General features: G+C 41.7%; 1 protein-coding gene across 1 annotated transcript in view; it reads right to left on the bottom strand.

The window, feature by feature from the left end:
- The window catches only part of Dchs2 (dachsous cadherin-related 2), a 69,857-nt gene that overhangs the window by 9,377 nt on the left and 44,515 nt on the right, over positions 1-15,965 (bottom strand). The window contains exons 11-13 of the mRNA XM_051157361.1: positions 10,434-10,645; positions 7,973-8,124; positions 1,057-1,187 (exon numbers count right to left, since the gene is read on the bottom strand). Of these exons, the coding sequence (XP_051013318.1) occupies positions 1,057-1,187; positions 7,973-8,124; positions 10,434-10,645 (495 nt within the window). The remainder of the gene's footprint in view (positions 1-1,056; positions 1,188-7,972; positions 8,125-10,433; positions 10,646-15,965) is intronic.

Raw genomic sequence — 15,965 nt, 5'->3', positions numbered from 1 at the left:
CCGTGAATGAAGATATATTTGCAGGAGTCTAGAATGGTGAAGAGGGAGGTATCTGATGTGATATTCAGAATTATTCCACTGTACATGGATTCATAATTTCCAGTCTTCAAGTCTGAGGAAGAGTTCTTGGTGGATACCAACTACAGCCTGCCTCGGTCAATAGACTTTGATTTATGCACTTCGTTCTTGTGCTGTATCCACATCGGTCACATTGATGTATTTTCACACCAATTCCTGTGCTTAGGAACAGTGCCCACTTCATCAAATCAAATGAAAATACCCAAAGTGAGAGATGAGCCTGCAATAAGCTTTGTTTATAGAGTAATAGCTATAGAGATTCCTACGGAAGGGTGTCTGTGTGCTTTGTTTGGAAAGTGAAGACAGTAAACTTTCAGGAATAGATTTGGTACTAAAATAGAAAGCAAAGGAACAAAGGTCAGAACTGTTTTCAATGTTGTCTGTAGACAGAGAGACAGGTAGGCTTTTCTAGTGTGGCATGTCACCATGGGGCAACTTTGGGTTCTTAGACCCAAAGAGTCCGGCACTGAAACTACTGTGTTTCTAGTCTGTACCTCAGTGTGGTACCAAGGCAGAAGGTTGGGTTATGCTGGTGAAAAGTGATGACTCTGCACTTCATCCAATTAACCTCACTGTCATCATTACTGTCCTGCAAAGATCAACAAAGCATGGCTCTAATGGCATCAGTGCTCAGAAGGACCAAGTGATTATTACAGCAACAGCATGTGCTTCTGCCTGGAGTACGTTTAGTGTTAAGAAGCACCTGTGCATGAACACACTGTAAGGAATGCAGCTGGAGGCGAGGGACTCAGCCTCTAACCCATCGGAATGCAAATCTGAGCTTCGGGGTTTAAATCACTTGACATTTGGTATTTCCCTTAGGACCATCCACTATTTATCAAATAAAATAAAGGCAAAATTATCTGGTTTGTATGGCGGTCGATAACTAGTACTTAATAGAACATCTGGATGTTAAAAAAGAAAAAAAGGATAAATATGTAAATTAATCAAAAGTTGATTCCAAATTGCCACACTTACTTTCTGCGATTTCTATTGCCTCTGAGTGTAGAAGGACTGGGGCATTGTCATTTATATCAATCACCTGTATCTTGACCAGAGTCGTATCGGAGAGCCTGGGCTCCCCTCTGTCTGTGGCTTGCACAATCAAGCTGTTTTGGAAAAGAATCAAGGAATGTTATGAGCCATCTAGGAAATATAAAAAAAAAAAAAAAAAACATAAATATCGAATCTAGTTTAATTTTTTATGTGACTTCATTGACTCTTATTTCTCCCATAGCCTGTTTTAAACAGCATCATTTACAATTTATTCCTCATGAATGGTAGCTTGAAACGAATGTAGTTTTGACAAGTTTCAAGAACAAACTCCAGCAAGCTGCCAGGGGTCATGAAGAATTGACGTAAAAAGAAATGCACAATTTCTTGGAGACAGACTTTAAAATTCTACTAAGAATAACCTAAACAACGTGTGCACTGACACTTGCGCCCACTCTACTGCATGGGGAATCCTACATATTTCCATCCAATTGTACCATCAAAACATGCTGTCAAAATGATGGCTGTATACTGAGAGTTTTCAGGCCCAAATCTCAAACCAATCAACATTATAGACTTGGGAGAGCTTGCTGCCATGGAGAAGGAGCAACTGGGTCCTGATGGGCTCAGGCTATTCAAAGGAATTGACGCAGTACTATTCAATCTTCCTGGGGCGGTGCTGCAGTGAACTCTTCTACCACCCAAGCTAGAGCGACCACTACTTGCATCACCTTCTCCCTTCCAGCTTCATCTAATTGTAAGCCTGGTCAGCTGATCTTCTCAGTGTCCCATGGATTAGTGTCTTATCTACTTTGTCCCTATCTTGAGAGCCTCAGGTAGAGTGATCAAACACGCTGCTTGAATCTAGGACCTAAAGGTATGACACAACACGGGAAGTTCAGTGTTTTCACAGCCAGTGAAGTGTAGACAAATAGGGACTTGAGACTTTTTAGTGCTAAATTCAGAGAGGTGTGGGATTTCCTACACTAAACACACGGAAGGGCGTGCCTGGGATAGCCAGTCTCTGGACCCATTTTTCCCTGGGATGCTGCTCATATTTTACATCCTTAGGGCTGGAGAAATGGCACAGTGGTTAATAACGTCTACGTCTTGAAGTAGATCCGGGTTCAGTTCCCAGCAGCCACAACTTGTAGATCACAACTCCCATCTGGCCTCCCCAGGCACCTGCACCCATGTGTATATACCTTCTCCCTGTCCCACATGCATAGTTAAAAATAAATCAACAGCGGTTTGAAATCCTGAACCCCCACTTAAACATCTACTTGATTGTCCATGTCAAAGCCATTCAAACTCCCAGGCAAGCGTATCTGACCTTCTTTTTTTTAAAAAAATTTTTATTAATTTATTCTTGTTACATTTCAATGGTTATCCCATCCCTTGTATCCTCCCATTCTTCCCTCCCTCCCATTTTCCCCTTACTCCCCTCCCCTATGACTGTTTCTGAGGTCCCGCTCAAACTAAGGCACCAGCCAAGGACAATTCAGGTGGTATCTGACCTTCTAAGTGTTGCCTTCTGCCTGATGTTCCTGCCCTTACACTCCGGCACCTTCTCCAAGCTTACATCGCCACTGAGGTTTCCCTGGTTCTCATGTGACCTGAAAGCCCTTTATGACCATAGCACACTGCACATTTTCATGCCACAATAGTAATCTTTTTGATGGCTTGTCTGTCTGCCTCTTCCATGTGTTCCTTTCAGGATGGGTAAATGTGCCACTTTAATACTTTTCTTTGATGAATGTTGAGTGTTAGTTCCTGAGACATTTTCCATCATTAAATGGTAGAGCCATAATCCAGTCTTACGTCTTACTCAACTCAAAATGTGTGCTCCTCCTAATGGACCCCTCTGTGAGCATGCTTCCTGCGCTACATATACAGGGCACCTAACCATACCTTAATTTCACTTTTCTCTAAGTGTTGGGAGAGTCCAGGGGAGAAGGAGATAACTGTAACATGAACTGTCAATTAGAATAACAACTTTATTTCAGAGGGTGTTCATATGAACCACTTATAGAGAATACTTTTTACGCAACTGAATCTTGAAAGAAGGCATAATTCCTCTTGCATTGCTAGTACCTTGCAGGTGTCTTTTCTTTTTCTAATCTTAGATTTTAAAGTGATGTAAAAATAAGTCTCATCTGTTTCCTGTTTTGAGTTCCACTAAGAGCAAACCTCCACTGTTTACTGTCTACAGGCTGCTGCCTTCTGTGCTCATGGGCTTGGGACAGCAGCCAAAACCCCACTTGGACTTCCCAGGAATGAATTTGATTTGGGAGACTGGCCATCAGTCAGGTACACATGAGAATACTTTTATAAGAGTAACCAGCTCAGAATATCTGCCTTCCGCTGCAGGAAGGGCTCCAGCAAGCCTGAGGATGGCACTGGCAGATCTCGCCACATTCTATGGTCTGCTCCCTTATTTGGCCACTTCCTCCACCTGAGGCTGACCACCAACATCCAGCTATCAAAGCATTGAAGTCCAGCAATCAAAAGCTCCCTTTGGTTCGCCTAATTAACATGCCCAATCAAAGCAAACCATCTCATCCTAACATGAGGTTCCCTTTTTCCATTGATAGACTGCCATCTGTCTGTGAGCCATGCCTGTCTTCTCTCTATTCAGAAGCAATCATTTGTCTGTCTGGGACAACTAGTCTTTCCCCATCTCTCTGGCTCCTTCTCTTTTCACCCTATCTCTCTGCCTCCTGCTTTCATCTCTCATTCCCTGCCCTCTGTCCTTCCTTTGTGCTGAGGACTTGGTCTTGGTGTGTGCCTTGTGTGAACCCCAGTTCTTTCACCTGGCCCTCCCACATAGCCTAATGTTTCCGGCAAGACATCAAAGCTAGACGTCCATCAACTCTACCATTACTGTCACAAACGCCCTCCTTCTGGGAATGCCACAACCTCAGGGTTCTATGTGATGCCCAAGTCAGGCAGAAAGAAAAACGAGCGGTCTTTGATATGGAGGAAATCTCTTGTTCTGTTTCCAAATACAAGGGCAGGGGAAAGGCAGCCTGCTGATGGTTGGAAGATCAAGTGACAGACCATGGAAGCATAGCTGCAATGATTCTGAACTGAGCCTGGGAGACCTCAAGCTGTCTGAAGGCTCCTTGGCAGACGTTGTGAAGCTGGGGGTTTTAGTCTGTTCATCTGGCTCCATGTGGCAGAACCCTTGCACTGAGCAGTGTCAGCAGAGGCCACCATGAAACTGACCAGACTTAGAACAGCCCACCCCAAGACCAGAACATCTTTCCTATTCTCACCACAGTGCATTTCAGATGAGGCCTTCAACCAGATAAGATCTCACTTAATTTCCTTTAAAAAAAAAAAACAAAAACAAAAAACTGAAGCTGTTGGCAGGAGAAAATTTTAAAAATTCTCTCTCCATTACATCTCAAGTATCTACCCAGAATTTTCTGTTCCTTCTGAGATTTCAAGAAAAGTAAAAATATCAGCTAACACCAGAAACAGCTATGAAAAGAGTTAGGATTTCTGGTGAAAGATGGTACAGTGGTTTCTCGGCTCTGTGTCTTCCTCCCTAAATTCCACTGAGAGGATAGAGAAGAAGTGTTTAAAAATGTGCAAGCCCATAAGGCTGAAAAAGGAAATAGGTGAACAAGTTGGAAGTGAAAGAGATGAAAAGAGACAACATGTCATGGGGTAGGTGTAGATGAACGTGTGGAAGGAAGCCAGAGATTAGAAAATATTCAAAGATTCAGCAGTAAAAATGGACCATAAGGTCCATTTATTAAATATGTTTGGATTATCACTTGTTTAATATATATGTCTTATAATACTTATGTCATAAAAAGATGCATATATGTGTTTTGTGTATTCATGTATGTATATGTTTATATCTTATACAAGGTCTTTCTTCCATGATCTTTAATCTTTTTCAGTCTCTTGTTTTATATATATATATACACACACACACACACACACACACACACACACACACACACACATATAGCATCCTAGAAAAGTTAGCCAACAAGCAAAACTAGATGTCTAACACCTGAAAAAGGTCAGTGTCTATTGAACACTTCAACGACCCTGGCAAACACCAAAACAAAAACAATAATCAAAAAAAAAAAAAAAAAAAAAAGAAAGAAAAGAAAAGAAAAAGAAAAGAAAGAAAGGGGCAGAGGGAAGAAATTCACAATGAAATAATGTATGAGGAGAGAGAGAAAGGGTTCCTTTTCCAAAAAGAACTTATTCAGCTCAAGAAGAGGCCCACGTTAAAGAATATCATGAGGGTCAGTGATATGGCACAGACCTTGTCCAACAGTCCTGATGACCTGAGTTCAATCCCTGGGACCCATATGGTGGAAAGAGTGAACCAACTCGCATAGGCTGTCCTCTTACCTCCATTGTCATGCTATGGCATGTACACACACACACACACACACGCTTATATATTGATGGTACAGTTGAAGGTATTTGCAGATATGCAAGGGCCCAGATGATTTGCTTCTATGGCAGACAAAGGGCCACCAACTTCTTGGCCTTTGCTTCTCACGGTTTGGAGTTAATTTATTCATGGGGAGTTGGAGAAAGGCCTTTCTAAATATTAGGACTAATTTAAATGTTGGGAACATGACGCAAATAGGAAAAAGTTGAAAACCATTACATTTAATTGCTAACTAAGCTCCATTCAGAAAGAATCCTTAACAGAAAGCCATCCCAATTGAAAGTGCTTAGTTCCCAGACCTAACAAGCTGTCAATAACCTCTGAATTCGCAATCACTAAAAGAACACTTGAGCTGGGATTTACCTACAGTCATTTGTGGAGGGGAAATGCTTCATGCTTAAAATTACCATGGCAGCAATGAGGCAAAAGGACAGTTTGAACAAATTTATACATAAGCATAATAATTTTAGTAATTACATTAAAACATTACAAAACATTTCCTAACTGCTAACTTAGGGTAAGGTTTTAGACTTAAAAAAAAATAACCTTTGAAGCAATATTTTGAAATATATTAAATAAAAAAAACAGCAAATGGTTAATCAAACTTTGAGAATTGGAAGAGTTTGGGGTAGTTAATTAGTCCAGTCCACTCAGTAATGTACCCCACTCAAACCAGCTTCCACTGCTTAACCACATAAATACATTGGACTTTCCCCAGGAAACATGAAAGTGGCCTCAAATATCGACCCAGTATTTTGTGCTCTCCTCCTTTAAACAGAAGGTCTGTTCTGTGTCTTGTATGGTAGAAACAGTGTGAGTGAGGTGCAGAATCATTGCTTATAAGTCTAAATTCAATCTTCTGACAGTATTACCACCCAAAATAAGCCACCTATGTAATTTGCATGTTTAATAAATAAAATACGCTCCTTAATTCCTTATGAAATGGTTACAAGAATTAAATGAAACACAGTAGCCACACCCTGTGGCCATGCTTTGTTTTGTTCGAAGTTTTAATTACTCATGGCCAACCCCCATCCAAAAGTGTTAATGGAAAATTTTTAGAAATAAATAATTCATGTGTTTTAAATAGCTACAGTTTTGAGTATCTTGGTGACACTTCACACTGTTAAACCCTTTCTGTCTAGAACGTGAACTATTCTCCAGTCCAGTGTTTCCACACTGTACATATCATTGTACACTTTGTTACTTAGTAGCCATCTTGGTCACCAGCTGTATGGCTATGTCTCTGTTCATGTAATTCTTGAGTTACTTATGATTTCGCAGGGTATAAGATACGAAAGAAGTGAATAACTCTAGTACTGTATGCTAAACTGCCTGGCATTTAGAAACAAAATCCCTTGATGGGGAGGCCTGGTGGCACTCAGAGGCAGAATAACAGGCTATCAACAAGAGACTTGATACCCTATGATCATATAGAGGGGGAGGAAGCCCCCCTCAGTCACAGACATAGGGGAGGGGAATAGGGTGAAAGAGGGACGGAGGGAAGAATGGGAGGATACAAGGGATGGGATAACAATTGAGATATAATATGAACAAAAAACAAAACAAAACAAATCAAAACAAAAAAAAAAAAAAAAACAAGGAAATCTTGAAATTTGCAGGCAAATGGATGGAACTAGAAATGATCATCCTGAGTGAGGTAACCCAGACCCAGAAAGACACACATGGTATATACTCACTCATAAGTGGATTTTAGCCCAACATTGATGTCCTCTGAGAGACTCCACCCAATTGGGTATAGGGGATAGATGCCAGGGTTTACAGCCCTCTGTAGGAACACTGAGAGTGGTATGGGAGAGTGGAGGGATGGAAGGAAGGACCAGAGGGTTCAGGAGCCCCACAGGGAGACCATCAAGGCTGGCGGATCTGAACCCAGGGGGCCCTGCACAAACTGAAGCATCAACCAAGGACAATGCATGCAGAGAACCTAGACCCCCTGTTCAGATGTAGCCAATGGGAAGCTCATTCTTAACATTGGTGGGAAGGAAGGAGCAGGAACTGCCTCTGATGTGAACTCTGGTACCTGAGATTTGATCACTTGTGCTTGGCAGGGAGGCCCTGTGGACACACAGGGGAAGGATCAGCAGGCTGTCAGGATGAGACCTGATAGGCTGTGGTCATCTGGTGTGTCCTTGTACCCCTCCCCCCTCCACTCCCCATCAGAGGCCTAGGGGAGGGGAATAGGGCAGGAGAGGGAGGGATGGTGGGAACAGGAAGATAAGAGCCAAGGGATAACTATTGGGATGTAATATGGATAAATTATAATAAAAATGTAATAAACCAAAGGATGTGTCAAATTTCAGATCTAATCCAGTAGCGTTTTCAAAACAGGATATGATTTCTAAGACTACCTGACTGTAGGCTGGGGGAAGGGCAAAAGAAGAGTTTTGGCAAAGGATGAGTCAGGAAGAAGCTAGGGGAGAGATCTCTCATGAGTGTGAACCCCGAACACACCTGTAGGGGTGGGTGGACTCATAGTCCAGCATGGAGTTTGTCGTTATGACCCCGCTCAGCTCATCAATCTGGAAGGCTTCTGCTTGGTTGCCAGCGACAATGGAATACTCGATCAGGCTGTTCAAGCCCCCATCCAAGTCAGTAGCAAACACCTGCGAGAAATCAGTCCTTCCATTGGAAAAGAGTCAACGCCCCCGTAATGTGACCCTGCTTTTCAGAGAAATGCTTTAAAGAAGAATACAGATCATCAAATGTGTTTAAAAAAAAAAAAAAACAAAAAACCAAGGCTTAGAGCAGTGGTTCTCAACTTCCCTAATGCTGTGACCCTTTAATATAGCTCCTCATGTTGTGGGAACCCCCCCCTACACACACACACACACACACACACAACCATGAAATTATTTCATTGCTATGTCATAACTGTGATTTTGCTGCTGTCATGAACTGTAATGTAAGCATCTATGTTTTCTGATGGTCTCAGGTGACTCCTGTGAATGGGTCATTTGACCCTCAAAGAAAGGGTTGTGACCCACAGTTGAGGGCCGCTGGCTTACAGTCATACCAACATTCAGCTGACACTTGCATTAGTTAAGTAAACTGGATAACGGGAGAGAAAATGTCTACACATTCACTTAAACAATTTCCAAAAGGTACTCACAGGCTTTGAGCTACAACTGTGCACAACGGGCAAATTTCCTAGGAACTCCTAATATGCTCATATAGAAGTTTTCTAGTTCTGCCACGGATTCATGCTGGCTCCAGAAAAAAACATATGAACATTATAGGAAACTCCATAAGCTAAATGGCAACTCTTCACTTGGTCTTTTTTCTCACTGTCTACTTTCCCATGTGTGTGTATGTGCACACACATGTGCTTACACATGTGTGGAGCCTAGAAGTTGACACTAGGTGACTTGGTTTATATACTTAGGTAGACTCTCTCCCTGACTTGGTGTTGGCTGATTCACCTAGTCTAGCTGTACAGGTTGCTTCATGAATGCCTGCCTCCCTTCTAAGGATGGAGCAGGCGGTCCCATCTGCTTTTACATGTGTTCTGGGAGTCTGAGCTCCAGTTCTCATGTTTGCACAGCAAGTGTTTTGTCTAATGAGCCACCTACTCCCCCAGCCCTCATGTGCCTTTCTTATCTGATTGGAGCACTGCCTATAAAATAGGCCAATAGGAGGAGACGTTTTATATTCTAGTGAAGTTTGAACTCAAGGGGACCTTTGAAACGTGAATCAAATCTTAAATTTAGTGCTAATAAATTATCATCCTAATGGTTTCTTTGGTGAGTTTTCAAAGTAGTGTTAAAGCTAGAACAGAGGGTCTGTGATGTTTCCCTTAGGTTGCAGGGTTTTCTATGCTGAATTTCAGTTACATGGCCAGTTGTATCATTGGAGTCCAGATTTTAACAAGTGGTTGAATTACTGAACTGTTTTAATTCCTGCTTTCTCTGTCTGCCAGGACTCTCCTCAGCTCACAGCCCTTGTCCTCTCTTGGGCTCCTATATTGATTCCCTGACTTTGTTCTTAATTACTGCTCAGTTTGTTCCTCAAACTTCTGCCCAAGTTCTCAGAGGATGTTGAGGGCCACATGGAACACACTGAGCCTCCTCAGGAGGGCATGCCAGCCAGCTAAGTGGAACCGAAAGGCCATGGCAGCCTTTGAGATCACCAGGAAGAGAAACTAGTTTCCAAATAGGGACAAATGAAATCCATTCTGTCCCCTGGGGTAGTCTATTGAAGCAGGATTCAGATAGCAGACCTCCTGGGGTGGGTATTAGCGCTTTAGAATGTGGGAAACACATCCCCATCCCACCAAGATGGTGTCAGCAACAAGGGCACCCTGGCGAACACAGGAAGAATAGCAGTAACTCTGGGAGCCGCAGCCTGAGCTGTTGTCATCAGGAGGCATGAACTCTGCTTCACTAGTCTTCACCTGGGATTCAAGACCTGTGTTGTGACCTACAAAGTCCTTGTTAGTACTCAAAGAGCCCCTAGGGGGCTGGAGAGATGGCTCAGAAGTTAAGGGCACTGACTGCTCTTCCACAGGTCCTGAGTTCAATTCCCAGCAACCACATGGTGGCTCGCAACCATCTATAATGTGATCTGATGCCCTCTTCTGGCTTGCAGGTATAGATATAGACAAAGCACTGTATACATAACAATAAATAAAAATAAATCTTAAAAAAAAAACAAAAAACAAAAAAAAACCAAAGGGCCACTAGGGAAAATAGGTGGCCGCAAATGTGAACTGAGCACAGGATCAATGAAGAAGACTGAATAAAGGAACTTCAGATTTCCTGCAGTCTAACCCATGAAACATTGAACATGTCCTGGGGATTGTTCAAACTTGTTACATGTTGGTCATAGGTCATAGGTACTTTGACATAGATTGATTGAACACACACACACACACATACACACACACACACACACACACACACACACTTTCCGTTACCTGTATGACATGAGCATTGTAGACTTGTCCTTCAGACATTGATGCTTGGTACACACTTTGTGCAAAGCGCGGAGAATTATCATTCAGATCTTGGATGGAAACTGATGCTTTGGTGAAGGCTCTGTGCCCGCTGCTCTCGGCAAGAATAATGAGCTGCACTTCACTCCTGACCTCAAAGTCAAGGAATTTAGGTTCTTCTACGATGAGTTGTCCTGGTTTTATGCCCAAGGTGGAGAAAAAAAATAAAGATGTTACTTTAAAATGTCTCAGAACACCATTGACTCATGTGCTCTTACTGGGGCCACGATGGAAAAAGTGGGGAGCGTATGGATATTTGTAGATTTCCAACATTTATAGGCAAATGTCGGTGATGTGGGGGCTTTCTCTTAAATCATCCTTCATGTAACCATCATATTTAGCCTATCCCAATGTCTTCACAGAGTTGTATTTTAAATAATTTAAAAAAATCCATCTGCTCATTTATTCATTGTGGGGAGGCATGCCACTGTGTGCACGTGGAGCTCAGAGGACAGAGTTTGGAAGTTGTCCCTGCCTTCAGCCTTGCTGAGGCATATACGGCCTTTCTTGTTCCTGCTGTTGTCCTACGTACTCCGGGTTACCTGGCCCAACAACCCCCCAGCAACTTTTCTACTTCTGCCCTTCTCACAGTAGGAGTGTTAGCATGGCAGTTGTGTGATTCAACTACAATTGGCTTCTTATGAAGATTCTGTGAATTGAACTTGGGGTCATATGAGGGTTCTTCATTCTTTAATCAACTGAGCCGTCTCTCTGGCCCTCAGACATTTCTTAAATCTACTTCTGCCTCCTTTGTTGCTGTTTTCCTTTAAGCCACTAACATTTCCTGCCACAATCCCTGCACGAGTTAGGTTAAGCACTAGCCGTTTAACTGATCTGCCCAAGACAGATGATGCCACAGTTCAAGTTTCTTGGCCAAACTAAGAAATACCTTTGTGTGATTTCATCTGTGTGTCAGTTGTGAGATGACATGGTGAAGGTATAGGTTAAAAACAAAAGAAAAATTCTTAATGAAGGCTTAGAAATGGGGATTTCCAGGCACGTGAAGGCACATGCATTGCAATTCTGAAGGAATCTATATTCTATATTAAGGGTTTTACTACCAAGCGAGTCCATGACGGTCAAGGCTACACAGAGAAACCCTGTCTTGTAAAATAAAAAACAAAACAAAAAAAAACTTAAATTTTTACTATGCATATATGTGTGTGGTTTTGAGCATGTGACTGCAGTGTCCATAAGGGACGGGGGATGGGAGTTGTTGGATGTCCTGGAGCTGGAGGCACAGGCAATTGTGAGCCGTTCAGAATGGATTCTGGAACCCCAACCCCAGGCCTCTGAAAGAGCAGCACATCCTCCTAACTCCTGTGCCCTCTCTCCATCCCCTCTGCTACTCAATTGGAAATGTCGAAGTAGATTTTGAGCATCAAAGAACCTCCTTATGGAGATGGCTTCAAATGTGGCCAACAAACCACTGGGCAAAATGTCCTCATTTCAACCACTGACAGAATTCTGCCTAAAAACAGGCAAGCTTGGATGCAGGCAGAGTTGACAGCCAAGCTCTGGCAAGACATGTTAAGCAAGTCCTCAATAGTTTCTGCCTCACAAATATGTCTGTCAGATATATTGGGCCAGAAGGATGAAGATGATGCTCCAATATTAATAGAGAGTTTTGGGTGACTGTTTAGGCAGCAAACTGTCTCTGTCATTTTTTTTTTCACTTTGGAAGCTGCTAAACTATACTCCTATTCACCCAGGTAATTAATTTTATTCCTTCTCAAGTCTCTGATGGGGTTGAAGACCAGATAGTTTAGTTTTACAATTAAGCTTAGTTGTTTAGGGGTTAAGGTGTTTTTAGGTCTACATAAGTGTTTAAGTTAATGGAGATGAGATATGATAGATACTGATTTAGATTCAGAATTTTAGACTCACCAAGACAGGAAATATGTTTTCTTCAAGGTTGCCAAATACAAATAGCCAAAACACTACGAATGTAACATTAATCTAATTATTGATTGTTTCGTGGCTCTTCTTGCTGTATTTAGTTTATTTCATATATGTGTAATAAAATAAATGCATATGTAAAATAATAAAAAGATATTTAAAATAAAGAAAATGTCAAAAGTTCACTGTCATTTTTGACACCAGATTTGATTTAACATTTTCACAAACCACATTTGCTTGTGACCAATCCCCCATGACAGTATTTAGGGTGACTCTCACTCGTTCAGCTGCAGAGTCATTGAGATGTATTTTGCGACTGGTGGTGAAAGGGTCAAGTCTTCAGAGAACTCTCCAATGTGGAGATTGAAGCCTGAGGTGGAGGTGGGGCCATAAATCTCCCCAGACCATGCCATCCTGTACTGTTTGTCCAGCAAAGAGAAAAGAGGAACACAACACCAAGTTGCTGGTGTTGTCCAGGAGAGTATGTGCTGGCTGGTGCAAATCAAAACAGAGTTTAAAGAAGATTTGTTGGGCTTTTGTTAACTGCATTTGGAATGGATCTATAGTTCTCATGCTTTCAGCCTGCTTTTCATTTTGGTCATGACAAATGACCACTTGTGAAAGTCGTGAGATGACTCTAGGCTGGCACCCATGCTGAGCCCATGTTTTGCCTTGCATCAGACATGTGCATTTTTCTCAGACACATCACAGATGTGGTCATGAGGGAGCTGTAAGGCTACTACACTGTGCCTAACACATGGTCAGAGAGCTGCCTGCTTAATTCTGCCAAGAAGCCTCACGAATGTCACCTTGAAAGTTTTGTGTGCGTGTTATGTTGTCAATGCTGTAACAGCATGAGACTAAAACCACCGTAATATTTTCCAATATATGTACAGCTCCTAGCTTTATCCAGGTTGAAAAATACACATCAAAACGAGATTAAGATTCTTCAGTGGTACTGGCTTGATAATATCAGGTTACTTCAGCCAGTCACACACTATGGGCATGCATCTGTGTAAACCCAATGCAGAATGGGACCAATATTTATGTTATCCCGTGGTGCCTAAACTCTATTCTGCTACAACTGTGCTTGGGAAACATTGAGCACTTGATCACTTTGTTTTATGTCAGTCTACCAAATATTGGCCTGAGTGGAACCAGCTGTTATTTATATGCCCAATCTTGGTCAAATTCTCAAATCCGTGCAGCCTCAGACTGCCATGGGTGTTTTTAATCCAAAGTGACTTGAAATTTAAACACAAAAGTAAACCTTTCATTTGGAACTATGGGTCAGAGGCTCCTCCAATTTTTATTCTTAAAGAAAGTGACTTGTAGCTTTAGGGATCAATTTTGTTGATTTATCATTCCTACCCATTTTCCATTTTATAGTACACACATCCAGAAAAATCTAAGTTATCTACTTTTAGGCACAATTTTAATGGTAATGTGCAGAAAGTCGCATGAAAGTTGCATTTTATATCGTACTTAAAGTTTTGAAAATCATTTCTTGACAGCAGTATGGTATATTATATGTTCAAATGACTTCCATGATAACACACCTGGTAACATATGTGTATAGTATGTTCTTGTGAGTGCATCCGAATGTACTAGCAGGATGAAGCAAGTCCTCAAAAGATAGAACTGGGAAGCAGTTCACTAAAATCCTGTGTGAGTTGCAAGGCTTTCTGCTCTAGCCTTCAGACATATTGCTCATAATTGTGCAGGGTATAGAAAACAAAGTGAGGGGGAAGACCCACAAAAGGTTACAGGACCCACTAGGAAACCCAACAGGAAACACAGCAGGAAATCCAAATCTGCATATGTTTCAGACAAGTGGGAAATATCCAGAAACAAAACCAGGCACATGGAGACTTTATTTTTTTTCCAACCTTAGTGTTAGTTGAAAGAAAATAGGAAGCCATATTCTGAGCTTTTGTTAGCTTAAATTTGAACTTATAGTGGCCATGGGACTATTCTGGCAGGAGAGAAGAGATTCCCAGTGACAGAATTGATACCAGCGTCTGGGTGCCAAACTGTTGAAAGTATGGACCCTACAGAATGATTATCTCTCCACCAGGAAAGCCATCCTAGGTGAGGAGAGGAGACTGAAGGCCCATACCAGGCAGAGGAACCTGCCTCTCAGGAAGAGACATCACTCAGGTGTGACAGTTATCCAGACTATCTCACATGCAGGCCTGAGTCAAGACAGTGACAACTCAGTGGGGGTTGGTGCCATGTCCTGACAAGGACTTCTTCCTTATATATGTACATAGCCTTCTACTTAGGATGAAACCTCAGGTCAGAAGCCCAAAGATGGGAGTAAGGGGCCCGTGAACCCCTTTATTTGTTCCTCTCGACAGTATGGCCACATTGACTGAAATAACCTGTAGTTGCTTTTCAATATTTCTTTTCTTTTAATTGGTGTATTAGGGTGTGGATAGCAGAGCAATGCTAGATAGAGCCACCAGGGCCCAGGATTTATCCTACAAATTTCAGTTATACACGTTAAGAATTAAACTTGCGGTGGGGGGGGGGGGAGGGGGAGGTGTGGAAAGATGGTACAATGGAAGATCAGAGTCTTCAAATTTAAAATGAACAAAAAGGACCTGAGAATTTCTGGAAAATGAGAAGCACAGATCCCTACACCAAAGAAGCAAAGAGACAGACGTAAAAACTTGCAGGAGAGAGTCTTGGGGCCCAGCATCAGTCTGATTGGAGGTCCATAAAAGATACAAACAAGTGGCTTTCAGAAAGTGGCTGACTCCGTGGAGCAGCAAGAGGCATTTTACCATAAGAGGCATGAACTGAGTTTAGAATTATAAACCTAACAAAAATGCATGCCAAAAGTAAAGATTGAATATACATTTTTAGACAACCCAAATATGAACTAAGGAAGGCAATATTTTAATAAAAAAAAGAAAAAATGCCCAATATGTAATTTTAAAACATTTTCTAAGGATGACTGTGATAACACACAGCTGTAAGTTCAGTGCTCATGAGACTGCTGCAGGGGAATAATGAATTCTAGGCTAGCCTGGGCTACATTGCAATATCATCAAGAAAAGAGGAGATAGGGAGAGGGAGGAAGTAGAGGGGAAAAGTAAGTAATAGAGAAAAAGTGAGTGGTGGAAGGAGACGAGGGAGAGTGCGGGAATAAAAGACAGAGGAAGGAGACAGGGAAAGCAAAATACTAATTTTTAAAAAGCTAATTCTGTTTTAAAATGCTAATTGTGCCAAATCTGGAAAGTTATAACTATGACTAACAAAAGCATATATTTTGAAAAAGAAAGGAGTATTTGGATCTAGAGACCTATTGCAGAACAGAGGTATTGTCTCCTGCTAGTCTCTAATTATACACATTAAAATAGCAAGATTAGTCACTAAAGAGAGAAAAGTAACTATACACTTTCCAACAAACACACTGAAAAATTTCATTTTCAGATAATGATTGCCTGTTGAATCTTCAGAAAACTGTCAGAATCTACAAACTTGCTCAACAAAAAGCCAGAAGACAAAGGTGACTTCCAAGTATATATCAGTGCTGTCAAAAAAAAT

This window comes from Acomys russatus, chromosome 15 (genome assembly GCF_903995435.1).
Source record: "Acomys russatus chromosome 15, mAcoRus1.1, whole genome shotgun sequence".
Taxonomy (NCBI): domain Eukaryota; kingdom Metazoa; phylum Chordata; class Mammalia; order Rodentia; family Muridae; genus Acomys; species Acomys russatus.
This window is presented reverse-complemented; position numbering and strand designations above follow the sequence as displayed.